Genomic DNA, 26090 nt, shown 5'->3' with positions numbered 1-26090 from the left:
TTACATGAGAGGTCTAAGGTGGAAAGTGTAAACAATATAAGGTGTATTATTTACAAGGTATTTACAATAGAAGAGAAAAGGATAAGAAAGATGAGTTGAAGGAGGAGAAAGAAAAAGAATCTAGAAAAAATCAGGGATATCAGTTCAGCTGTGGAAGAGAGGAGTTAGAACAACAATGTCTGTGCCACCTAACTAGGGTGCCAGGTCATGGATTGGACATGGATGTCCATCCCTACAGGGTCCAATTCAAGAAACAACATGGCAATGACAGGTTAAGTCAGACTGGCCTTTATAAGTGAGGTCTTGCCCGAGACTTTTTAATAAAACCCCTAGATATGGGTCATCAAGTTCTGTTTTGCAGTTTCAGAAAACTAACTTTCTTGCTTCATCCGTAAGTAAGTAATCTGGGGAATCAATTCAACCAAAAACTCATAACAGACTATGCAAATAAAAATCTCACTACCAAACAATTCACCCAGTCATCAGTAGAGGGCACTAGTACCTAATGAAGACCAAAGTCGGATTAGAAACTTATTCAGCAAGCCAAGAATTAAAGGTAGTTAATCTGGACAGTAGGGTTATGGTAAATTATTTCAATTTAAAAAACAAAACAAAACCTCTAATAGTTACACAGTGAACACATACTACTTACATGATTATTAAAAAAAATGTTATTTTAAAAATTTGGCCTGCGACCTTTTATTGAATGGTAGAAAGCAAAATAAATGTGTGTATGAGTCTATATATGGTAAAATATTAATTACTGTGATTGTCTCAGTGGAAATAATATGAGTATTCTTGGCAAATTCTTTCAGTTTCCCTATGGATTAGAAAACTTCCATAATAACAACTTGGATAATACTTTAAATAAAAAATTGAAAAAAAAAAAACATTTTGGGAGAATAAAAAGATATTCACATGCTTTAATTCAAAAACAACTTCTACCCAAATAATAGAAATAGTCTCCTATATAACAATATTCTCACCCCTGGATATTAATGAGTAAATGCTTAAAAATTCTAATTTTTAAAATATTTGTCTAAACATTCCATTCTGGTTACATAAGATCTTCTAGTTATACTTTCACTTTTAAATTATTTCAGCTAAAAACAACTTTTTCTTGCAACTTGTGGGTCAGAAATTATCAAGGGATTTTGCTAGGCAATTGCTGCACAGGGTGTCCTGTGCAGTTTCAGTTCAAAGTTGGCCAGGGCTGCAAACATCGAAAGGCTGTACAGGACTGCGTATCCAACATGGCTCACTCACATGACAGTAGATGATGCTAACTACCAACCAGTTCATCTGGTTTCTCCAGTGAAGTGGTCTCACAGTAGTCAGGCTTCTTTGGATGTTTATTTTTGTTTTGTTTTTGTACTGGGGATTGAACCCAGCGGTGCGTTACTACTGAGTTACCTTCCAGGTTGTTTTTATTTTTTTTTTACTTTGAAACAGTATCTCATTAAGTTGCTTAGGGACTCCCTAAATTGCTGAGGCTAGCATTGAACTTGCAATCCTCCTACCTCAGCTTCCCAAATCACTGGAATTACAGGCAAGTGTCACTGTTGCCAGCTTAGTCAGATTTCTTACATGGCAGCGCCTGCACTCAAGGCCTTAAGCTGAATGTTTCAACAAACTAGGATCAGAAGTCACAACCCCTTGTTATAGTTGGATGTTGAATGTCCTCCAAAGGCCCATGTTAAAGACTTGGTCCCTGGGTGTTATTATTAGGAAGTTAAGAAACCCAAGGCCTTGTGACCTTGTAGAGAAGGTCTTAGGTCACTGGGGGTATACTTCCCAAAGATGATTGTAGGATTCCTGCCCATTCTCGGCTGCGAGGTTAGAGATGTGAACACTCATCCTGACATGCACTCCAATCTTTAACTTTGAATCTCCAGAACTGTGAGCCAAAACAAAAACAAAACAAAACAAAAAAACCTCTCTTTACTTCACAAATAGCCTGTGTCTGGTATTTTGTTACAGTGACAGGTGACTAATACACCTTAACTTTTAGATTCACATTCTCATTTGCATGGCATGGTTTCATGTAGGACCAAGGCAACCATTCCCATGGTGGTGTGTTCTTGTTGCCTTCCTCAGGGAAAGTATGGAGGGCCCTTGGTGAGATCTCATCACCACTCACCCCTGATTCTGAAGGGTTTTTCCCTTTCTAAGTAGAAATTTTTAAAAGTAAACAACATTATTTCCAAGGAAGGTTTTTGACAGATTTTGCCTTATTACCTGTACTCAAGAGAATGCTGCTGCCTCTTAGGCATGGTGGCACATGCCTATAATCCCATCTACTCAGAAGGCTGAGGCAGGAGGATAAAAAGTTCAAGGCCAGCTTAGGCAACTTAATAAGATCCTGTCTCAAAACAAAAAATAAACAGGACTCTGCTATTCTTAGCAGTATTGTGCCCCTGGGTTCTGTCCCCAGTACTTAAAAAAAGAGAGAGAGAGAGAGAGAGAGAGAGAGAGAGAGAGAAAGAGAAAGCTGCCTCTCATTAACCATGCTTCCTTTCTTACATATGTGGTAAAAGAAGATTTAGTTTTTTGAACACATGGCTGCTAAGCTAAGACTCCATTTCTCACTTCCCCTGCAACTAAGAGAACTAGATTAAATTCTGTTTAAATTCTGGTGAATGAAATATGAGGGAATGTGCTATGTACACTGATTTCATTCTGTAAAGAAGGAAGTTTGTTCTCCTTTTCCTTTTCCTTCCTCCTGGTGGCTGGAATGAAGGCACCATCTTGGACTGTGAGCTACGTGCCATGTACTGAAGATGGTAGAAAGATAAAATAGATGACCAGTCCCTTGGTCCATCTGTCCTTGTCAATCAGCATTTCTATTATTGTATGTGGCCTTGAAGGATTTCAGTTGACATGTGTGACCCTGGGAAAGCCTAGCACAAACCCCCTTGAGCACTGCTGGACATGTTTCTCACACAACTATAGGGTTAGGGACCTGAGGAGATTTAATTCTGCCCTTCACCAGATTATGGTTCCTAATGCACTTCCCTCAATCTCCCCATCATACTGCCCACTCCAAATCCCCCCAAGTTTGGTCTTCCAGGACTCATGTGTGGTACAGGTTTCTTTAGTTGCCCACAAAATTACTCCCTTCTTCCTCAGTAATAGGAATCTTGTTCTGAATAAGAATCAATTCAGTTGAAAAATTATTTTTCCCAGTCTCTTTTGTTGATAGGTGCTCTGTATGATCCAGTTCTGACCAGGGAGCTGGGATAAGGCACTGTGGACTTTCGGAAAGGAAGACAGCAATGGGCATCCACCTTTTACCACCTTCTTCCTTCTTCTTTCTTCCTACCTGAAATGGAAGTGTGATGGATAGAGCTACTGCAGCCAAGAAGTGATATCTAGGATGAAAGCCTAAGTAGAGTAAGACAAAGATGTAGGGTGTTTGGGGCCCTGATTGCATCAGGAACCACTATGCCAACCCTACCCTCTCACTGTCGTAAGGCACAGTATTCTGGGTTTCTTGCTATATGCATCTGAATCTAAGTCTGACAGTCTTATATTAGAAAAAAGACACAGACTTCAAATAAGCCAAGGGAGCCAGTAGGGGAAAGTTTAACAACCTTAGTACTACCTGGCCCCCTTCCTTCTCAAACTTCATGGCTGCCACTCTGCTCCCTCCAGACACATGTGAGATCAGGGAACATTAGTAGGGGGGACCAAAATGACCACCAAGAAAAGGAGGAAAAGGAGAGTAATGGAGACAGGGATTTCTATGGGACTTTGTTTACATTGCTTCCACACATACTACTCTTCATAATCACCCCAGGAGGCACTACTGTTCTGGCCCCACAGAAAGAGGCTCTGGCAGGACAAATGGCTGATCCAAAGTCAGACATGTAGGTAGTGGACCCAGGTACATCACCACCATGACTTTTGCTACCAGACCTGTTCTCTATGCCTCAGAAAAGGAGATGTAGCACTTGGCCCCCACCAGCAAGGTTCTCTGACCTCTGCTCCCAATTATAAATTCCCTGTGACTTGCCCAGGTTAGACAATAGATGAGTGGGAGAACAGATGGAAGTTCAAGGGCCCCTCCAGTGGCAAACCACTTACCTCTACATAGATCCTGTCAGGAAGTTTGAAATCCCATTTGCTAAAGATATTTAATAAATACAGTAAACTTGTACTATAAAATTTGTATGTTACAGAAAGCTATATACGTTAAATATTTACATTACTATGTGGGTTTATTGATAAATGTTTTAGTCAGCTTTTAGTCTTTTTGTGAACAAAAGACCTGACAAGAACAATGGAGAGTTTATTTTGGCTCACAATTTCAGAGGCTCTGTCTATGGTCAGCTGACTCCACAGCTCTGGGCCCAAGGTAATGCAGAACATGATGGTGGAAATACATGAAGAGGAAAGCAGCCCAGGCCATGGCAATAAGGATGCAGAAAGAGCCTCACCAGGGACAAAAAAACCCAAAACACCAAAGGCACACCCCTAGTGACTTACCTCCTCCAGCCCCACCCTACTTGCCTACAGTTACTGTCCAGTTAATCCATACCGGAAGATTAATCCACTTACTAGGGTTACAACTCTCATAATCTAAATATTTCAATTCTGAAAATTCATGCATTGTTTCACATGAGCTTTTTGAGGGAGACCTCATATCTAAATCACAACTATAAATATTTTATCTGTTTATATATGTAAGAAATCTGGTACGTATATAACCAAGGTATAAAGAAAGATGTGGAAGAGTATAGAAACATGTATTAAGAAAAAAAAAAAAAGTGAATTTTAAAAGTGGTGGTTTTATCTAACATTAACTGTCCTCCACCTCCCACCCTCCTGGCCTGTCCTCTGGCAACCCAACCCTGACAGGGTTCTACTACAAAATCCACTAAAGACTCAGGAAGGCCTGGGCAGAGACTTCACACAACACATTTGGGGATGACTCACTCAACTCAATGAATGCAATCCTACCAGAGTGACCAAGATAAGAGAAGGGCAAAAGCCAAGACTTATGGAGGGAAGGCCATATGGAAGGTAAAAATAGCTGTCCTGAAGCTGTTTCCCCAGTGCCCATCCCTTCTATGCAGAACCCATCCAGACACCTCTGCCATACACATCTGGTATAAAGCCCAAAAGTGGTTTCTGTCAATGAAGTCAGTTAGCCCCAGGATTTTTCAAACCCACTAATGAAATCAAGTTGATGGGGTCACAAGCAGCATTTAAAAAAAAAATTAGCAGAGAATAAAAATTCTCAGAATGCATTACATATGATATGGATAATTTTAGGAACCGTCTGGTATGTGTATGTGTGTATGTTCTGGGTGTTAGTATAAAAAAAAAATTTTCACTAGGGTCACTAAAGTGTCACTGCATAGCTGACCCTGGTATCCACTATGTATCCTGGAGCTCACTGCCCTATGGGGAGAGGGAGCTACCCAAGTCAGCAGAAAGCACACAACCCAAAACAGCTACCTAAAGGGTTTAGATGCCCTGGTTCTCTCTCAGACCAAGGCTGAGAAGCTAGCTTCCAAACCTCCTGCTGAGGGTAACATAGCCCACATCTAGAGATTAACAGTAGGAGTGGAGCCTGGGGGCTCTCTACACCCTCAAGCTTGGCCTTTCTTTCCCAGCTGGTCCTTCCTCAGCTGTTGGATGACTTTCTCCTTCCTGTTTTTCCAATTATAATCATCTGCTTTCCTTCCTTCAACTTATCCACCCCCTACCCTCCCCTCCTTCCCTTGCTGCTCATTCTTCCCTTTTTTTACTTTTGCTCCCCTACTCTTCACCTCCTCTCCAAAGATATATATACACACACACACACATTTTGCAGACAGTTCAGCCTTTACTTTATTTTTGAAAATAATTCTGTAGATTCCACTTTCTTCCATGAAACCGAGGTCAAGCAAGAAACAAAAACATACAAATTCCTCTCCAACCTGCCATCTGCATCCTGGTCTGTAAGGACATGGCAACGTTTGGGGGAGGCTGGGCAGGACCTGATGCATGGACAGGGCTGTCCTGGTTTCAGTTACATTAACTCATATGCGGAGAGCCACCAGAAGCCAAAGCCTCCTGGGGAGGGGGAGGTGACCAAACCCCAGGGGCAAAAGGACACAAAGAGCTCATTTATTTCCCACCAAAGTCAGTGTGGAACCTTCCTAAAGCAACAGGGAAGGGACTTATTTTTAGAAAGGGGGGGGGGGGGAGAACAAGGTCTCTTTGAGGCAAAAAGAGGGAAGGTAGTCCCACACAGGCTTTCCCCCTACTATCTTTGCCCTGACATGAGCTGAGAAGGGGTTTTGCTTTTCCCTCTTCCACTTTTCATCTTAGAAACCACACACTGCTAGGCCGCAGAGAATGAAGACCTGAGAGGAAGTCAGGGTAAGAAGGAAGAACTGGAGGCAGTAAAGCCTGGGGAACAACTCTACCCAACCCCTCATGGTGAAACCCTTTTGGTTAGTCTCCTTTTGGCCCCAAATGTTCCCTTCTCACATAATCCAGCCCCACATAGTAGGTGAAGAAGAAGAGTAGTACAGGGCCCTGGCTGAAAGAGGAGGCTTGGTCAAGAGTTAGTTGCCAACCTCTCTACAGATGACTTGGAGAAAACTCAGGACATAGACATTCCCAGTCCCAACAAGCCCAAGTCTCCCGCTACCACACAGTGGTTTCTTGCTTAATACTCCACCCCAACATACCCCAGAATGGTTCCCCTTCTGACTCCCTTGAAAACGGGAGAATAAACCCTCACCTTATCATTTGTGCACTTGAATGCCACTCAAAACAAACAAACAAAAAAAAAAGATGATGATAAAATGGACCCAAGAGGAAAACAGGATGATGCAGCCCAGGGACTGCTATCCTACCTCAGCTCATGGTATGGCAAGAAAGGGACCCAAAAGGGACAGGCAGGTACTGCTAATTCCAGCTAGGATCATAGCCATCCCAGGTCTGTGGGGGTGCCAGGTGGACACGGCGGCCCCGAAACTGGAAGGTGACAATACCCCTGTAGCCAGCCCTGGGAACACCTGACTTGAGATCATCCATGACACCCAGGGCCTTGGCAAAGGCCTTGAAGCTGTCCCTGCCTGTGTACTGTACTCGCACCTCCCCCAGCTCCTTCCGATCATTGGTCCTCACTTTCTCCACCTGTAGCTGAGGAGCACCGTAGACACGGGCAAGGAAATCCCGGTCATAGGCTTCCTGCTGCAGGTATGACAGGTCCAGCTGTGTAAAGGGCACAAACTGCTGGTTCAATTTGATAAACTTAAGATGCTGGTCAAAAAACTGCCCGTGGCTTACACCCTTACGGCCAAAGGTCATCGTTCTTGAGATTTCAGGGCGCACACAGGCTCGGCCCTTCCGCTGCTCAGGCCGACGCATCCAGTCATCCCAGAAGGCCTTAGGCCACTTGGGCTCTAACTCATCCCACAACTCAGCCAACAGTAGCCAGCCCAGGCCAGGGAAAAAGTCTGTGCGATACAGCAGCTCAGGCTTGCTTGAGTCCACCATCTGTTCCTTACCATTGTCATTCCAAGCAGATACACACCAGAGGGAGGGGTCATCCCTCAGCAGTGGATAAGTGGCTTGGAAGTATTCGAAGAAGTCTGGTGCCACCTCTAGATCATCCTCCACCACCACAGCTGCTGGGAACTTGAACTCATGGAAAATCTGTCCCAGTGCCCAGCGGTAGTGCCTGGCAATCTTATAGTAGCCCTGGAACTTGCGATGGTCTGGTTGCACAGCAATGTTGCTTAGGTCAGGCTGTTGGATGTGTGTGACTGCGTTGCCATAAGAAGCAATGACCCGGGCTGTCTCCTCATGCCCACAGTCCTGGCTGACAATAATGGGGAAGTGCTCAGCTGAGGGCCGATAATGCAGCAACTTGTCCAAACAGCGCCGAACAGTGCTGCGGTCACAGGCAATGACCAGGATGGGGATCACATCTGGCGGTGAGGTCACAGGCACACGAGGCCGGGCAGGAGGTGCCACAGTAGGCACCCTCCACCGCTGGCTCCATAGAGCATGATGCTCTCTGATTTGCTGCAACAGCCACCGCTGACGCTCCAACTCCACCTCAGCATCCTGGGCCAGGCGGGTCACCTCCCGGGTAAGGCTGGCAGGGTCATCATCAAAAGCACTGTCTGAGGGCGGCCTGCCAGGTGCTGGGCGTGTCCAGAAGAAGAGGAGCAGCAGGGCGTTCCAGGCTACAAAGAGGATAGCGCCCCACAGCACAAGCCCTGCAGACTGCTTCTTCAGCATCCTGGCCCCCACAGGGGAGGGCGGGCAAAGAGAGGGCTTAAGGCTGCCTGGTTGCCTGGCTCACTGGCCCACGGTTCTAGGATTGTTTCCTCCAGAATATGGGACTAGGAAGCAGCCATGCACCTAAAGAGAGGAGAGAGAAAAACCAACCATCACCATAAAGACACATAGCCCCACAACCCTATGGGGTGGAAGAATGTGAGGTGCAGAACAGGTGAAAATGTGAAGAAGGGAAGCTAGGAGGCTCACTCCAGATTCTCTTAGAAAAGAGTTGCCCTTTGCCTAAACTAGGATTAGGGTACCATGCTCCAACCTCCAAAATGAGCTAATGAGTTCTCAGAAAAGCAATACATGCTTTCAGGGGAGGTAGAAAATGACACAGTGGAAGAGAGAGAACAAAAGAACACCAACTCCCCCTTCTTTATCTGACAAATTTCATTTCCCATCTTCCATGCGGAGATTAAGGGAGGAAGAAGTAAAAGGTGAGATCTTCTTCTTCCCATTCCTCAAATCAAACTGTCCTAAGATTATTGATTTAAAAAATCATGTATTACATGATAACCTAATAAGGAAACACAAGAGGCATTCCCATAAATTCAGGAGTAAAGCCACATTGCCCATGATCTCCACGGCTATTAACATTCGAAGAAGTACTGGCCAATACAACTGTACTACAGAAAACAGGCAGAAATGGGAAAGTAAAATTATCTCTATTTGTTGATGCTGCAAGAATGTGCCTAGAAAACCCTAAGACACTAGATGATAAAATAAAACCAAATAAAGAACAAAGCAAGAGAGTAGATATAAAAACATACAAAAAAATCAATAGCTGTCATATCTACACATATTAATTCATTAGAAGAAAAAGTGGATGAGAAAATCCTATTTAGAAAAACCAAGAAAATTATAAAATACGAGAAATAATTTTAACAAGAAACCTCCTGAAAAACACAAAAGAAGACTTGAATCTCCCTTTTCCTCAGTTAAGACATTGCAGCACCATCAGAAATTCCAATAAGAGGGCTCAGTGGTAGAGAGTGTGTGGGGTACTGGGTTCAATTCTCAGTACTGCATATAAATAAATAAAATAAAGGTCTATCACCAACTAAAAATATATCTTAAAAAATACTTAAAAAAAAAGAAATCCCAATAAAAATACTTTTATGGAGATAGCTCAACTGACATAAATCCAACATGAAAAACTAAACACACAAGAATATCAAGGCAAATAATAAAAATGAGTTGTGAAGGACTTGCCCCTACCAGATATTAAAATACTACATACTACAAAGCCTCTATAATTAAAACTGTGCTACAGGTACAAATAACAGACCATGCAGTGAAGCAGAATTAGACACAAAGAAAGCTATGTATATAACAAAGGTGATATTTTCAACTTCTAGAGAAATAACAGTATTGTTAACAGGGTTATAATAATTATAATCAATTCAAAAAATGTAAAATTTGACCTGAATATAAGGATAACTTACAAGTGGATCAGAAATCTAAATATAAAAAATAAAATTATAAACATGCTAGAAGAAACCTGAATAAATTCCTCTAGAATCTGAGTGCAGTGGAAGGTTTTCTAAGTATCACTCAAAATCCTGATGCAGTAAAAGATTTATATATTTTATTAATTGGAACACATTTGTGTGGATAAAAACATCATAAGAAAGTCAAAAGACAAATGAAAAAGTGGGAGAGAATTTTGGCAACATAAAGGACAAATCAGTGTAATACTTTAAATAAAGAAGGAACTTTTCTTGGGCATGTTGGCACACACCTGTACTCCCAGCAGCTGGGAGGAAAGGAGTGCTGAAACAGGAGGATCCTAAATTCAAAATGAGTCTCAGCAACTTAGAAAGGCCTTAAGCAACTTAATGTAACCCTGTGTAAATAAAAAATAAAAATAAATAAAAAATAAAAAAGGTCAGGGACGTGGCCTTTTAAAAATTGAGGGGAAGCTGGGAGTGATGGCGCATGCTTGTAATTCCAGTGACTCAGGAGGCAAAGACAAGGAGGATCACTAGTTCTAAGCCAGCCTCAGCAAACTTAGCAAGGCACTTAGCAACTCAGTGAGACCCTGTCTCTAAAGTAAAAAAGGGTTGGGGATGCGGTCTAGTGGTTAAGCACCCCAGGTTTAATCCCCAATAACAACAACAACAAAAAAAAAAACTGATGGAAAGACATGGTAGCACATGCCTATAATTCCAGCAACTGGGGAGGCTAAAGCAGGAGAATCTCAAGTTTGAAGGTAGCCTGAGCAATAACAAGGCCATAAGCAGCTTCTTCACAGGACCTTGTCTCAAAATAAAAAGGTCTACAGATGTACAAGAGGACCCGTGGGTTCAAATGGATTCAATTCCCAGTACAAAAAAAAAAAATTATTTTTGAGGGAAAGAAAAGGCCAAAAATTCCATAGAAAGTGGACCACTTCAAAATGGGTAACTCAAAAGAAAATATACAAAAATGGTCCTTAGACGTACCAAAAATATATTCAACTACACTCATAACAAAACTATCCTAACATTTCCCACCCATAAGACTGACAAAATTATTGTCCTTTTAATGTAAATGAAGAACAGACGTTCTTAATTTTGGGCTAGGGGGACAAACTCATTGGTAGCGCACTTGCCTAGCATATGTAAGGAATTTCCAAGTTCAATCCCCAGTACCACCACCAAAAAAAAAAAAAAAAAAAAAAAAAATTGGTAGTGTCCAATTAGCCAGGGTTTCCTTTTAATATGTATTACACTTTTGGCATCATAACTAAGAGACCTAATCCCAGGTCATGAAGATTTTTCCCTATGTTTTCTTCTGTAAATTTTACTGTTTTAAGGTTTTACATTTAGGCTTATGATTAATTTTGAGTTAATTTTTTGTATGCCATGAGATATAAATTCAAAGTCCTTTTATAGCAGTTTGGCTATTTGTCAAAATGATAAAAACAGTTACCATATGACCCAGCAAGACCACTCCTAGGTATACATGGTTTACCCAGAATAATGAAAACAGATATCCACACAAAAACCTATGAGAATGTTTAAAGCAGCTTTATTCGTAAACCACTCAAGATTGGAAATAACCCAAAGGACCATAAACAGGGGAATATGTAAAAACAAATGTGACTTACCAAAACAATGGAGTAATATTCAGCAATAAAGAATAAGCTACTGATACACACAACATATGGCTGAATCTCAAAATAATTTTGCAAGATGCAAAAGTACAATACACTAAATTTTATTTACATAAAACTCAATAAAATACAACTAAACAGATCACTGGTTGCCTGGGGACAGGGGCAGTGTTTGGGGGTATTTCAAAAGGATATTAGAAAACATTTGGAAGCACAGATAAGTTTATTATCTTGATTGTGGCAATAACTGCATAAGTATATACATGTTAAAACTTAAACTGTACCTCAAAACATGCAGTTTACTGTATGTCCATTATACCTCAAAAATGTTTTATTAAAAAAATTGACTAAAATGACAAAACTGAATACAAACTAGAGTATTCATATTAAATGACTGCTAACTACTGAGTTAAGCAAGAGGATATCACAACTCCTAGGGAATATACCCTCAAGTATTTAGAGGTAGAGGGCCCTGACAGATGCCCTCAAAAGGTTTAAACTATACATGTATACACACACACACACACACACACACACACACAGGGGTGGGGGGGGGGGGAACAAATGGAGTAAAATGTTAACTACACGTAATTCCAGGTAAAGGGAATATGATGTCATACCATTTTTATTCTTGCAATATTTTTGTTTTAAACTATTTACAAATAGTTTTTTTTTTTTTTTAAATAAGATATGGGAACATGGCTACAAATCTGAATAGCTTCATCCACTAACATGTCCACAGCTGGGCACATTCAACAAGGCAAACTGAGACAATATGCTTGCCCAGAATTGCTCAATCACCTCACAACATGTATCACATATCTGCTCTCTGCCAGGCTCTTGGAAAAACATACAGCCAAGAAGAAAAAGACAAGGCCCCAACCAACCCTCTATACTCTATCAGACCCCATTTCTTGAAAGATCTGAAACACTCTAAATTCTCAAACAGCTGCCATTCCAAACCAATTAACTCAATGGCATTCCTGCCTCTGGTCTCAACCCTTCATACCCCAAGGCTTCAAGCATGTATGTCCTTGTGCCAACTGCTCTGCCAGTAACCCTGTGCCTCACAACCCAGTACTCTATCCTAGCCAAAAGCCTGGGTCCTATACCTCATCTCTGCAGCTATGGGGTCTCAACAGATCTGGTATCAAAGAACTGATCCTGAAAGATCTCTAAAGAGACTTGGAGTCTGTCTCCCTTGTGAAGAAACTCTCCCAGTCCCTGCTTCCATCTACCACCACTTGGTATCCCTCCCAGAAACCAGCTACCCTTACAATTCTAGAACACTAGTCTTCTAAGAAACCTTAAGTCTTTTTCCATTTAACTGTGTAATTACATACCTATTTATTAAGGCTCACATACTACAGTATAAAGAATAGAAAAATGCACAGATTTCCAGTTTCTTCACTCCCTTTCAGGATGTGGTCAATGTTGGAACTAATAGCCAGAATTCCCTATCCTTAACTTCCTGTGTCCTAAGCGACTAAGCAAGAAAGTCTTTAAATAAAGGATGGGGGGAAAATAAAAGAGGCTGAACTCCATTAACTGATGTGCTTCCTTGGGACTCAGAGAACAGATTGTCCCTGATTTATCAATGAGCCTCCTCAGACCTGCAAGTTCTCAGACTGATGACAAAACCTCAAGAGACTATATCCTTGGGGTCTCAATCCTTCAGATGAATTCTGTACCCTTTGGATTACTTTTCATTATTCTCTAAGCAGTGGAATACAACCTCCTTATCCACCCTTCTAAGCCATGCAGATCAATGTAGTCTTCAACCACCTCCTCAGTGGACTGATCTTAGCAAGTCCACAAGCATCTAGAGTAAATGAAGAGCCCACAGGAAAATCTACCCCAGCCCAGTCCTGTCTCTGCCCCCAATGTTTTTTTCTCCACCCCATGGTCCTTGCTTATCCATATATTCTCTAAGACAGGAAGCTCACTTCTATCTGGAAGTTAACAGTATGTAAAAACACACAGACCATGAGTGCATTGCACTCTCCAGCAGCTAGCTGATTGTGTGCAGAGTGATGCCTAAATTGAGACCCTGGCCAGAAGAGCTGAACCACTCCTCTGAGTGCTGCTCAGGCCACCATTGGGAGGGCAGGGCCTTAACAAAGGCAAGCCTGAAAGCCCAGAGACAATGCCTAGTGGTCACCCTCTGTTTTCCCACCGAGACTTAATTTTTTCACCTTTAAGATGGAAATCATAATAGAACACCTCACTGGGTTCTGTAAGAATTCGATGAGATAACCCATGTCCGATATTCAGAACAGTGCCAGACAGATGCGTGATAACATAAATTCTTGCCAGTCACTCGTTTTCTTTCTTCCACACTTTACTAGATTCACTACAGGCCCCCTAACATTCAACCCTACCCTCAGGGTCTTTGCAAGCTTGTGGATGCCTAATCTGCTCATCCCGATCTTGATAACCCTGATTCACATCTGCCAGAACATATTCCTTGGTGTCTTCAGATCATGCAAGTCCATATCCCCTGCATGACAATGAGCACTAGAATGACCACTTGCTCATATTTCAACCCTTTCAGCTGAAGGTTGCATAAGAACAGGGATTCTCCACAATGCTATGCTAGGTAGAACCCTCAGTATTTGCCAATGTGCCCATGATCTAAAAACTGGCTTCAATGTGGATGTCCCACACATCCACAATCCCTCAATTGCAATTCACAAATCAAAAAAAAACCACTGAAAAACTAGTTTTCTAAATTCATTTGGCAGTAAAATCTCACCCAACCTCATTTGGTGAAATCTGATCTGATCTGGTGAGGTTATGTATAGTCTTTATTTATCCCACTTATATATTTTGTTACAGAAATAAACATGGTGAACTGTGATATACTGTTTCAGATCTCATAACATAATAGATACAACAGATCATTTCCGCAAAGACAAAATTCTAAATTTTAAAATATGACACACTTGGACCTTCACAACAAAGGGACTCACATCCTTTTACAACTTTATCTCTAACCATAAACCCCACAAGCTCCATACTTTGAACTCAAAAGGCTACTATTTCTCCAATAAATATACTTTCACATTGCTATACACTGCTATGTCTTCGCTCCAGCTGCTCCTTCATCCTGAAATGTTACCCACAGTTCACCTGCAAGCCACCCACATATTCCTTAAGTTCCAATTCAGGTGACTTCTTCCATAATATCCCAGAGCCAGGCCTACCATGACTATACTTGCATAGCACTCTCTCACACGGTAACAGAATCTGTGGCCTTACTGGCTCTCACCTTACTCCTTAGGGAAAAAAAGCTCTATGCTCTCTGCATCTACCACAGTGCTTGGCACAAGTGTAAAGTTCAAGTGGCTACATAATGCTTGCATTATTAACTATAGCGGGGAGGGGGAAAAAAAGACCAAAAGCAGCAAGAAAGTGAAGGATTACATTTCCCAAAGATGACCACTACATATCCTATCCGACATGCTCTTCTTATAAAATGACAGTGACACTCTTCCCTCCACAGATGAGGGTTCACATTTCCTCCCTTTGACTCTGGAAGAAGTAAGGTTATGTGACCTGCAAGAGAAGTTCACAAAGGCAAGACAGATTCTATCTGGTGCACTAAAGATACTTGCTTTTAGAACCCTACCACATGGGCAGAACACTGAAAGGTATTCCAGCTGACAACCTCAACTTCAGTCCCAGCTGACAGCCAGTATCAATCACTAAACATGGTAGGAAGCCTTCCAGATGATCCCAGCCTCAGCCACTTCTGACTGCAACTGCATGAAAGACCACAAGAATGAAATAGCTGAAACCATTTTTTCAAGCCACTAAGTTTTGTGGTGACTCCTTAAGGAGAAAGAAGCACTTGCAATAGTGAGTAAAATAGAATCTAAGTAACTCTGCCAAGCAGAGCAAATGCTTTTCTCCCTGCCCTTTGTAGTCTGGCCCCAAGTCCAAATTCAGAGGCCCTGTTTCTACTCACATCCCCTTCCTTATTAAATATCCTATTGCTAAATGACAAATTACCTCAAAATTTGGTCACTTAAAATTATAGCAATCATTTATTTCCTCTCACAATTTCTATAGCTCAAGAACTTGGAAAGTGGGGCACAGAGGGGATGACCTGTCTCTGTTCTACTATGTCTGGAACCCAGGCTGAATGACTCAAAAGCTGAAGGCTAGACTCACCTACACTCATTCTCTCACATCTGTAGGTTAAGGTTGGCGTTGGATGAGACATTAACTGGAGTGCTGGAACACCTCCAAGTGGTCTCTCCACATGGTCTGGGCTTCCTATGAAGATGATGGCTAAGTTCCAAAGGTAAGTGTCCCAAGAAAAAGTAAAAGCTAGTTGAAGCTGTATTCTTTTCCTGATCCAACCTTGGTTCACTTCTGCCTTACTCACTGGTCAAGGGAATCACTGGTCCCTTCCCACATTCAAGGGAAGAAAACCACAAACTCCACCTTTGGGAGGGAAAAGGACAATGTCATATTGTAACACATATGGTATGGAATGAAATGTAATATTTATGGGTAAAGTCATTTTGGGAAAAAAAAAAAACAAAAAACAAACGTTCTTTTTTAAAAATAGAACAACTGCCCAGCAAAGTGGTACACACCTGTAATCCCAGTACCTCCTGAAGTTGAGGCAAGAGGATCTCAAGTTCAAGGCCAGCCTCAGCAACTTAGCAAGGCCCTATACAACTCAGTGAGACTCTCTCAAAATAAAATAAAAAGTTAAAAAGGTCTGGGGATGCAGCTCAGTGGTAAAATGCCCCTGGGTTCAATCCCCAGTACAAAACAACAACAACTAAACAAAACAAAACAAACAACAACAACAAAAGTAACTATATGTCATCCTGACCTGAGTTCCTAATATTATTCATAAGATTTGCCAGCAAGGCCCAACTCAAGATTGATTTTAACTTTCTTGAGTTTTTTAAGAACTCCTTTAGGAAAATGAAATAGCCAATCTATACCACAAAGTTTAAAGACATAATCAGCATAATGGCAGGAGAAAATTGAGGGTTTTTTTTAGTAAAACCTTCCACCAAAACCCAGGTGACTGTGGGCAGGACCTACCAATCCCTACAGGACTTAAGTTTTTTTCCTCTGAAGGACTGCCTAAAAGCAGATTCCATTCTAACACTCTTGATTCCATGTTTGTCCCCTCTGTCTGGTAAAAATGTTTCTCAAACAACAAGTAAACACCAAATAAGTCAACTTCTAATTATAAGCAATTGGGGAAAAATTACTGTCTAGCTTTAAAATTAAACACAGAGTAGAAGGAATGTCTACAGACTATCCCTTCCATTTGCCTTGCTTGCTGTGTTAAAAGCACTGCTTAAAAAGTTTAGAACATATAGGACACATCACAGATAATGGAGATCAACGTGAATCACTATTTTTCTTGTTCATTATTTTATTGTTGTATCATGTACTGGGCTCCATAATTTCAGAAGGATGGAAAAAGTGAAAGGGAGTCAGAAGATACACTAAATAATTCAAGGGTTTAGAAAAGAAGACCTAGGAGGGATGGCATACAAGTTATTCATCTTAGGAAAAAAGGGGTAGAGGAAATACAATGCTAGTATGGCAAAAGGCACGAAGGTCTGGGACTCAGGCAATCGAGCACCAACAGGCCAGGTAAGTTGCCTCTTGGGCAAGTTACTTGTCCCTCATCTGTAAAGTTCAGGGTTGAGCTGGTCATCTCCAAGGTCCTTCATGACTGACTAGAAGATGATGAGTGACAATTTCCCCAATCCCTCAAACAGGAAATAAGTTTAACCTTTGCATTCCACCAAGGCTGGGCATACTACAGTACTCTCACTTTCTGTGAGAACAGGACACCGAATAAGGTTTTCCTTAATGTGAAGAAATGAGGCAGCAGTGATTTGAGACGGGAGGAAGACCCTGGAGGATGCCAGCATCTGAGAAGCATTTTAAATGACAGAAAATAAAGCTGAACATTATCTGCCAGTGATATTCAAAGTAAAGACTAAACACATTACAGAAGCAAAGGTTAATCCAAGTAAAGCTTCACCCTTGGGTTCATGCTTCTAAGGGGACACTGATCCGGCCAGCTACAATCCCTCTGCTCCAAGCTCTGTAAGGCAGGAGGTCCCTAATTCACACACATTAGCAAGCAAGTAGAAAAAAGTTTTCTAACATATTTCAACATTGGTTCAATTTTTCCTTCTGGCTGAGCAAAAACCACCGGTAGAAACTTGTGGAAAGGACGTTTGGGGTGTTTTGGGGGGGAGTGGGAGAAGGTCACTTCCTGTTCCCCAAACCCACGGCAGCGATCCCACCTCCGCCCAGCCCCGCACCCACGGTCGCCCGGCGGCGGAATTTCACAACAGCCTCCCCACTCTGCCCTCCCTCCAACAGCTGGAGGCCCCGGGATTCCAAAAGCTGAACAGAGTTCGACTTCCCGGCTCAGGGGAGACTGAAGCACAGCCAGCACTTAAGTCGGCCCAGACAAGTCCCGAGGCAAGCCCCTCTCGCAGGGGCTCTCAGCACTACCCGGACTTTGGGCAACACCCGGAGTTCGCTCCCTTGGAGAGTCCCTCTACGCCCGCAGGGCCTTCCTCAGTTCCCTCCCTAGGATAAGCCTTAGAACTGAAGGACGCCGGCGTTCCCACACTCTTACTTACCAACTTCCTAGCCTTAAACTTGGCCCGCCCGGGACGCGGGGAGCGAGCCCGGTGCCCCGGCGCGTCCCAGGCGCTCGCGCAGCTGACGTCCCCTTTCGCCTCACCAGCCCTTCCTGCTGCGCGCCGGGGCCGGACTCCCGGGCGGGCAACGTGGCCCTTCCCCAGGGAGGGCGGGGCCAGCCGCTGCTCTCCGCCCCGCCTCGAGAGGGCCCGCCCTGACCCTGCCTTCCTGGGCCCTCCTCCTCTACCAGACTTTCCAATCACCCGCAAGATCTGCACATCACCTTTTCCTAGGTCCCCAATTTCAGGGGTGGACATAAAAATAACTTACTTTTAAGCCTTTCCCTACTTGCAGTCGCAACTCCTCAAGAGCTGATACCTGACCTCATCCACACTTAAAAGATCCCTGTACTCCAGACTTCCGCTGGTGTCTCTTCCTCAACTGCTCTAGTGTCCAGAGCTTTGTGGAGTTTGGAGAAACAGCAAAACTGGTGTTATAAGGTTTCAAAGGGTGTGCCCCAGGTAAGCAGAGCACCCCAAACAGGGCATTCGCCAAACAAAGCCCAAGGATTTGGAAGCCAGCTCTACCCACAACTCCAGAGAGGCTTCAGAGTCTAGGTTGGAAAAACAAGAGGGGCTGGTGATACAGGAACCCGGGTGTCAAAAGGAAGTCAGGGAGGAAACACCTGCTGCCAAAGGCACTGTGAGAGCCAGTTGTTGTTTCTTTCTTGTTTTTTTTTTCCTTTGGGGGATGGAGACTGAAAGTGGTTAGTTCTGAGTGAAAAAGCAGAGACACAGGCTTGCCTGCTGGGACCATCAGACCTAAGAAGAGAAGGAATAAATCACAGGCACAGGCTTTTGTGGTTGCCATGTAAAAAAGATATGGAAAGTACCCCCAGAAAAGCCTAAAAGTCAGTGTCCCTTTGATATTTCAGAAGAAACCTAAAGGGAAGGTGAAGGAGGGATTCAGGACTCAGGCCAATCAAAGGAAGGAAATTCAGTAACAAATAACTGTGACTTGAGTCACAAGGGTGGAGAAAAGATGAAGACCAGAGTTTGCAGGGCTTACTGAGGAGTCAGCAGTGGATCCAGAGCAGAGAGAGAATTTATCTAAAGCCTGAGTACTGGATTCAATGACAGGCCACTCCAGTAAAAGCCAGGCACCACAATGAGCCATTCTGTAATTTAGAGGTGTCTGGGAGTCCCTGCTCTGTCCACAACATAAGCCTGACTCCCTTCCACCAACAACCTTCCCTGGGTGACCCTTTGCAGAGGCCTCAGTTCACCACCACCCACCCCTCACCCTAAGAAGTGAGAGTGGGGAGCTGATAACTAACTACTAGCTGCTCTGTGGGTAACTTTCCAGAGAAGGACCACCGTTATGTCACCAGGACACACTCCAATGACATCAGACCCTCCCCTGCCTACATGTTTCTCCAAGGTGATCTAGAGCACAAGGCAGCCTAGAACTCCAGTGTGTGTTCGATAAGTTGTTTCTATATGAAGCCAAGAATAATGCAGAGTTCTGAAGAACCAAAAGGATGGACTTATCTTAATGGCCCCTGCATGTAAGTGAAGAGCTAAAACAAAACTATAAGGAATCACCAGGCATAAAGGCCTCCACAGGCAAGACCTCTCCCTCGGCCTCTCCTAACTCTTCTAGCAGCTCTTCAGAGTATACAACATAATCTCTATTCTACAGATAGGAGATTGAGGCTTAGGGTAAGCACTAACTTGCTGGAGGTCACAACCCTTAGTGAGCACCATGGCCAGATTTTAGACCCAGGCATTCCTGCCTCCAAACCTAGCACTCATTCTCTCCCCTCATGCATGCTTAGTGCTACTGTTCTCTGAGATGGCTGTGTGCCCAGCATGACAGGAACACAATGGGGTGCCAGAGAAATCTCCATTGTAGCAGCTGGAGTCCTGCCCTGAAGGAGTACAATAAGAGAAGAGCTGACACATCAATGAGGCTTGACTATGTGTGGATATGTGTGTATCTATGATCTCTGGTTTAGCTGACAGTCTGGACTGTGACAGGAAACTCAAGACCAGGCTCATGTGCCAGGCAGAGGCCAGCATCTCTGTACCTCTGCCCTCTCTCTACACTTTCCTTATGAAGGGAATTAAGGGACACAGGGGCCCTACACATCACACTCAGTGTCAAAAGTATGAAGGAAAACAATGAAGTTCCTAAACGTGTTAAAGGTTGGTAAACTGATCTGTAGATTAAGAAACTAAAACCACGTTCCAGGAGAATGGACAGACATAATCAGGTGCTGAAAGGTTGGGGAAGACTGAATAGCCCACATCTTGTCATTCCCACCTCTAATCATAATACTCCTCCATGTAAGGCAGGTGGATGGGAAACAAGATGGCTAGAGATAAAGGAGGGCTGTGCTATATTTGCATAACTCCCCCACTCTCTGGAGTCCTTCATTTGAGAATGAAATAAATTCTTGAATGAGAAAAAAAAAAAAGGGAAACATTTGGTCCGAGAGGTAAGAAGCCAGGAAAATGAGTGCCAAAATGACCTGGGAAAAGGAGGCCTTGGGCCAGAAGTAATGGCACAGGCCTGAGGAAGCTGAGGCTGGAAGATCACAAGTTGCCAGCCTTAGCAACTTAGAACAATTTTCTTTTTATTCTTTCTCTGTTTGTCTAGCTCTCTTTTGGTGGTAGTAGGGTGGGGTGGTCAAGAGAATATATTGCCCCTATTCATTCTATCTTATTCTATAACCAGATCCTCCTATTCCATTTGCACATAATCCAATCCCATGCCCCTTAAAAATAGAAAATAAAAAGGGCAGGCTGGGGCTGGGGCTCAGCGGTAGAGTACTCGCCTCTCACGTTCGAGACCCTGGATTCGATCCTCAGCACCACATAAAAATAAATGAATAAAATAAAGGTATTGTGTCCAACTACAACTAAAAAATAAATAATTTTTTAAAAATACCTAGTATCCTACACACACACACACACACACACCCCTTGGGCTCTTGATAGAGGTTGCATGGGAAGAAGCTATCATGAAAAGAAGGGCAGAAACAAGGGACCAGGTATCTGGATTCTGCAGATATGCCTGGGATTGGATTACGTGCAAATGTCTCCCCAGAGAGGCACAGAAACCCAGCTTATAAAGTCAAAGAAAAGAGAAGAGATTAACACAATAATCAATGAGCAATGCCTGTGAAATCTAACTTTTAGTTAGCCATCTACAATTCCTTTGTAAATAAAGAAGGGTATACATAAAAACACACCATCTATCACTGGTCCCCATGAGTGCCAGGCCCTGGCATCCTGATGGCCCTGCAATAAGGTGGATGGTTGTCTTGAGAGAAACATCTTGTGCAGGAGTTGGGTAGAGGGCAGAGCTATTGCTCTGACAAAGGAGAGGAATTTTGGTTTACCCTAAGGAGGAAATGTCTTACCAGGAAGGCTGTCAGACAGGGCACAGAGTTTCTCTCCCTGGAAGTTTGCAGCAAGACTAAGCCGCCCTTGTCAGATCAGATGTTGTAAAAGCAGCTCTGCACTGCACAGGCAATTTCAATGTCCGCCACTCCACCCTCAGGCAAGCCCTTCCAGCTTAAGGGCTTCTGTAGCTTCCCCTCAAACGCAGAAATAATCGCCACTCTGTCTTCATCACAACAAAGCAGTGAGGGAATACTGACACAACAGCTTGGACTCTTCACATGACATCAACACTATACAAATACAATACTTCTTGTTACTTCAAGTGGTTGGAGGTGCTCACAAGCACTCACAGGATAGTAGAGACTCTAAGGTAGGAAAATGAGGACCCTTCTTACACAGCATGAACCCCAGAGACAGTTGAGAAAGCATCCGGGGCTAACCAAAGGATCACTGTGATCCCCTCTGCCTAAGCAAAGACTGGCACCAGGAATTTGCTGTGTGAAGCTGGTGAAAGGTGACATATCCTCCCACATAGCAGGCTGGTGTCAAAGGGGCTATGCTCCAGACATCCAGAAAAGGAAGAACACCTCAGGGTCAGTGATCCGGGCACTCAGGCCTGCCCAGCCCTCAGGCCACTGGGAGGAGGCAGGGATTCCTATGGCAAGGAAGAATGCGAAAAGTGGGCAAAAAGAAAGAAATCTAATAAAGAAAGTAAGGCATAAATACTGGATTTTCAGTTATTATTACCAGTCCCCACTGAATGTGAGTCCCAGCTGTTACTCAGTAAGTAAGAAGCAAAGAAATTCCAGAAGACAAACTTCCTGGCCCAGACCACCATACTGACCCAGACCACCATTCTCTCTACCATCTCAAAATTCCCAGCACTATGTGCCACCTCTCCTTTCCACTATTTGTTGTCACTATTTCTTAGCAGACTTGGCATAAGTAAACAGAGTTCAAGGAAGGTGTGGGCAAGAAGTGATAAGATTACTATGAACAGGTTTGCTTTAAGTGAGACAGTCTGCAGAAATACACATGGCTAAGAGATTCAGTCTGAAAAAACCTATCATTGTAAAGAGTAGAAGACTAGGGATATGGCATAAGAAGGAAAGAACCAGCATTCACCCCAAGAAATAGAGCTCTATCTCCCAAACAGACACTTGGCCCTTGAGATTTAAACTTCTGTGGGAGACCAACCTTGACTGAGTTAACTCCCCTGCTGGGCGATGTGGCAGTCAGGCACCCATGCTGCTAGTCTGCCCAGCTCTTCTTGGCTCTTCCAAGTGACTGTGTCTTTGTGCCTGAGCATGTCTTCCTACAGCCCCATGGGTGGAGCTATGATCTCCTGTTCCTTTGTAATATTACCCCTTGCCCTGTTTAGGATAGAATGTTCCATGGAAGTGCCTTGTGTGTGTCCCCTTCTCTTACTGTGCCCTTGGGTGTGGCCTACCTAGATGTCAGTCAACCTGCTAACAGCAGACATCATGAAGCTGAACTCAGCCCCCTGAAACCTGACCCCTTGCCTCATTTGAATAGCTTCTCCTCAATAAAAGGGGTCAGCTTGTGTGTGTGTGTGTGTGTGTGTGTGTGTGTGTTCTCTCTCTCTCTCTCTTCCTGTGGACCCTTAAGGTCAGAGGAGCCATCACAGGGACCTCAAAGAAAAAGGTATTTGTGTCTCTTGTGTGGTTATTTTGCGTAGCCCAGTCAACCCAGTTTTCCTGGAGTGACCCCTGAGCCTTTTAGTCACGAACAGAAACCCAGCAAACTTCCCTCTACCCCTCTTCAATTTTCTACCCCAAAAAGAGGTACTCGGTAGAAATAAATGGAGAACCATTATGGCAGTGCAGTAGCTGACATAATCGCTCAAATTTAAGTCCTTAATCCATTCACCTTTTCTACAATATGATGGTACCAGGTATTAACAGCAGTAAGACAGACAAATTCAGGGCAGGCTTTTAATTAAGGATGTCTTCTAAGGCTTTTGCCAGTAAGGTAATTTAATATAAGAAAGAACACCTAATTAGAGATTTTTCTCACTGTAACGAACAGGTATGTCAAGGAACGCCAATGTTACTGTTTTATATGTCATGGCCTTGGTACTTGTCAAAATGTATCATTATTTCATTTCCTTCTGGTAAATCTTGTGAGGGACCTGTCATGATAGTTATCAACATTTTTCAAGTGAAGAAAACAACAGAAGTTGATCAATATATGTAGGGTTGAACATTGACTCAGAAAGTCAGAGCTAGAACACAAAACCTACTGATTCTCAAATTTAGGTAGGTGGTTTTCTATTTTTTCTATGAGGTTTCATGTCCCAAATTCCCTTATAGAGGAAGGAGGAAGAAACAATTTATCTTTCCTACCTCTAGCCCCTCCTCACTGTCCTATTTTGGGGGGAAGAGGTAACTGCAGATTTAACCCAGTGGAAATTTACCACTTAAATCCCCAGCCCTTTTTTTATTTGTTTTGAGACAGGGTCTCACTAAGTTGCTTAGGGCCAATAAATTGCTGAGGCTGGCCTTGAACTTGAGATCCTCCTACCAACCTCCCAAATGGCTGGGATTTCAGGCATACACCATTGCACCTAGTTGCCTTATTTAGTTAGCTCCCCAAAAAGAGCAGCCTGCCTCTGTCTAGGCAACACATTTCAGAGTCTTACCCCAAATGGACTTGAAATCCTATTTATTATCTCACTGGTGGAAAGACCTTTAAAGGTAATTTAATCCAATATCCCTTCAGAAGCCTGATTCTTTTCATGTTCTTGGCCTAACCGCATACCTAACTTCACAATCCTAATTATTCACAATACCTTCTTTACCAGGTATCCCTCTGGTCTCAGAAAGGAAAGGATGGCTACAAGTTTGCAAATGGGGAAAGTAAAGGAGAGGTGAAGTTCATTAGGATAAGGATTCTCACCAGGGCACAGGTGGTGCCCTGACTTCCTGAATGACTCCAATCCCCAGTGTTTTCCATTCAAACATTTCTGCACAGGAGCACCAAAACACTAAGTGGGATATGAGACAGGAACCTTACCTTTCTTTTCTCAGTTGCTCCCCTGGAGATCATGAAATGCCCATCCAACACTCCATTTTCAAAACCGAGAATCCAAATCAGATCCACCAAACAAAGTGCAGCTTTTTCCTCTTATCCAGGTCCAAAGTCCATGGCTGAATGGACTCTGAGGAGGAGGAGGAGTCTGGGGGGAAGGGGTGTGTCCAAGCCCCTCCCCCCCCACTGCAGATTTCAATGTCCCTCCCAGGGGTCTGTTACATGCCTTCATTCAGCTGGTTTACTAAGCTCAGAGCCTAGTGATGGACAGACTCCAAGTATTATTGCATCTCTTGCTCAGGAAAGGAAAGTCATCCACCCTGAGGACTCCTCCGTCTGTCTTCTGCTGGAACTCATGAGAAGAAACAGGCCTTAAAACCTGCATGGCCCGGGCCGTTGATATCTGTATTAACCTGCAGAACATTTAAACATTAAGATGCTCTCTAATCTAGTCCATACTGGATAGATTCCTAAGACTTTCTAGTTCCCCCTCCATTTCTGAATTATATTCCATTAGTATATCATTAAAAACCCTTCCTTAAATACTCCACACAAGATTATAGAAGGCTTTTATTTTTGTTTTGTTTTGTTGTTTTTTTGTGGTGCTAGGGATTGAACCAAGGCCTTGTGCATTCAGTGCTCCACCACTGAGATCCCTTAAGGTACTAAGAAATACCTTAATATCTACTTCATTCACATACTGTACCCCAAAACAGTCACCTAATCAATATGGGCACATAGATGTGGCTCAGAATAAGAGTCATACCTATTCTCAGTACAAAAAAAGTAAGCAAAAGTACTGAATGGGGGAAACTGTCTTCTAAGGAATGCAGAAAAGAACGTCCTCCACTCATTTAAGGTACCACATATTAATCGGATCTCTCAAGCTTCTTAGGGTATTCAGTGTTTTAATCTGCCAGCTCTCTGCAACTGAACTAAATCATTTCCATTCCGAGATGTAGGTACCTTCTACATGCACTCCTTGCTCTCTTTTCTTCAACCCTCACCTCCCCCTCTGCTTCCAAAACTGTGTCAGGGATGTAATTCCCAATCTCCATCAAACTCTTTCACAGGGCCACTCCCGAAAGCACTCTCCTGGAATGTTTTAGGCCTGACTCCAAGCCCAAACCTTCCAAGAGCCCATCCTTTTTGCCCCCTCGTAAGTTTACTCCTAAACACACACACACACATACACACACACACACACACACACACACACACACTTCCTTCCTGTAGGGGCGTGGCATCCACATAACCTCCCCTCCCCCCACCAGGAATTTAACTCCTCCCACCCTTCTCTTCAGAATCCCGTGTTCAGTGTTCACGGGGCAAGGGGGTGACACTCTAACCCTCTCTATAGTCCGAACCCTATTGATCCGCCGCAAGGACGACCCTCTCTCTAGCGCGTAGAGTCGTTACCTGGATCCCGCCCACCCTGTGTCGGCCGGAAACCATGGCCCGCCCGGGGTCGAAGTCCGGGCCCTGGGCCTGGTCCCCACCGCGGGCCCAGGCCCCACCCCCTCGACCCCCGGCGGCCCGGCCCTCCCCTTGCGCTCCTTTCCCCCTCCCACCATCCACCGCAGCCACTTCCG

The 26090-nt window shown here is 43.5% G+C and overlaps 1 protein-coding gene across 4 annotated transcripts; it reads right to left on the bottom strand.

The window, feature by feature from the left end:
* Positions 1–5813: 5813 nt before the first annotated feature.
* On the bottom strand, positions 5814–26015 carry Mgat1 (alpha-1,3-mannosyl-glycoprotein 2-beta-N-acetylglucosaminyltransferase). 4 transcript variants are annotated; one of them, XM_071612137.1, is made up of 3 exons: positions 25918–26015; positions 24484–24911; positions 5814–8373 (listed from the first exon to the last, which is right to left on the bottom strand). In XM_071612137.1, the coding sequence occupies exon 3, from the start codon at positions 8248–8250 to the stop codon at positions 6907–6909; it is 1344 nt and encodes a 447-aa protein (XP_071468238.1). In that variant the 5' UTR covers positions 8251–8373; positions 24484–24911; positions 25918–26015; the 3' UTR covers positions 5814–6906. The 4 variants fall into 4 exon arrangements, with proteins under 4 accessions (XP_071468238.1, XP_027810822.1, XP_027810824.1 ...); XM_027955021.3 differs by lacking the exon at positions 25918–26015 and having other exon boundaries at positions 24484–25877; XM_027955023.3 differs by lacking the exons at positions 24484–24911; positions 25918–26015 and adding an exon at positions 18368–18637.
* Between the last annotated feature and the right edge of the window lie 75 nt (positions 26016–26090).

Source organism: Marmota flaviventris, chromosome 5, assembly GCF_047511675.1.
Source record: "Marmota flaviventris isolate mMarFla1 chromosome 5, mMarFla1.hap1, whole genome shotgun sequence".
Taxonomy (NCBI): Eukaryota; Metazoa; Chordata; class Mammalia; order Rodentia; family Sciuridae; genus Marmota; species Marmota flaviventris.
This window is presented reverse-complemented; position numbering and strand designations above follow the sequence as displayed.

Bases quoted from the DNA above. Each gene is read 5' to 3' on its own strand.
- Mgat1 (XM_071612137.1), bottom strand. From the start codon at position 8,250: ATGCTGAAGAAGCAGTCTGCAGGGCTTGTGCTGTGGGGCGCTATCCTC.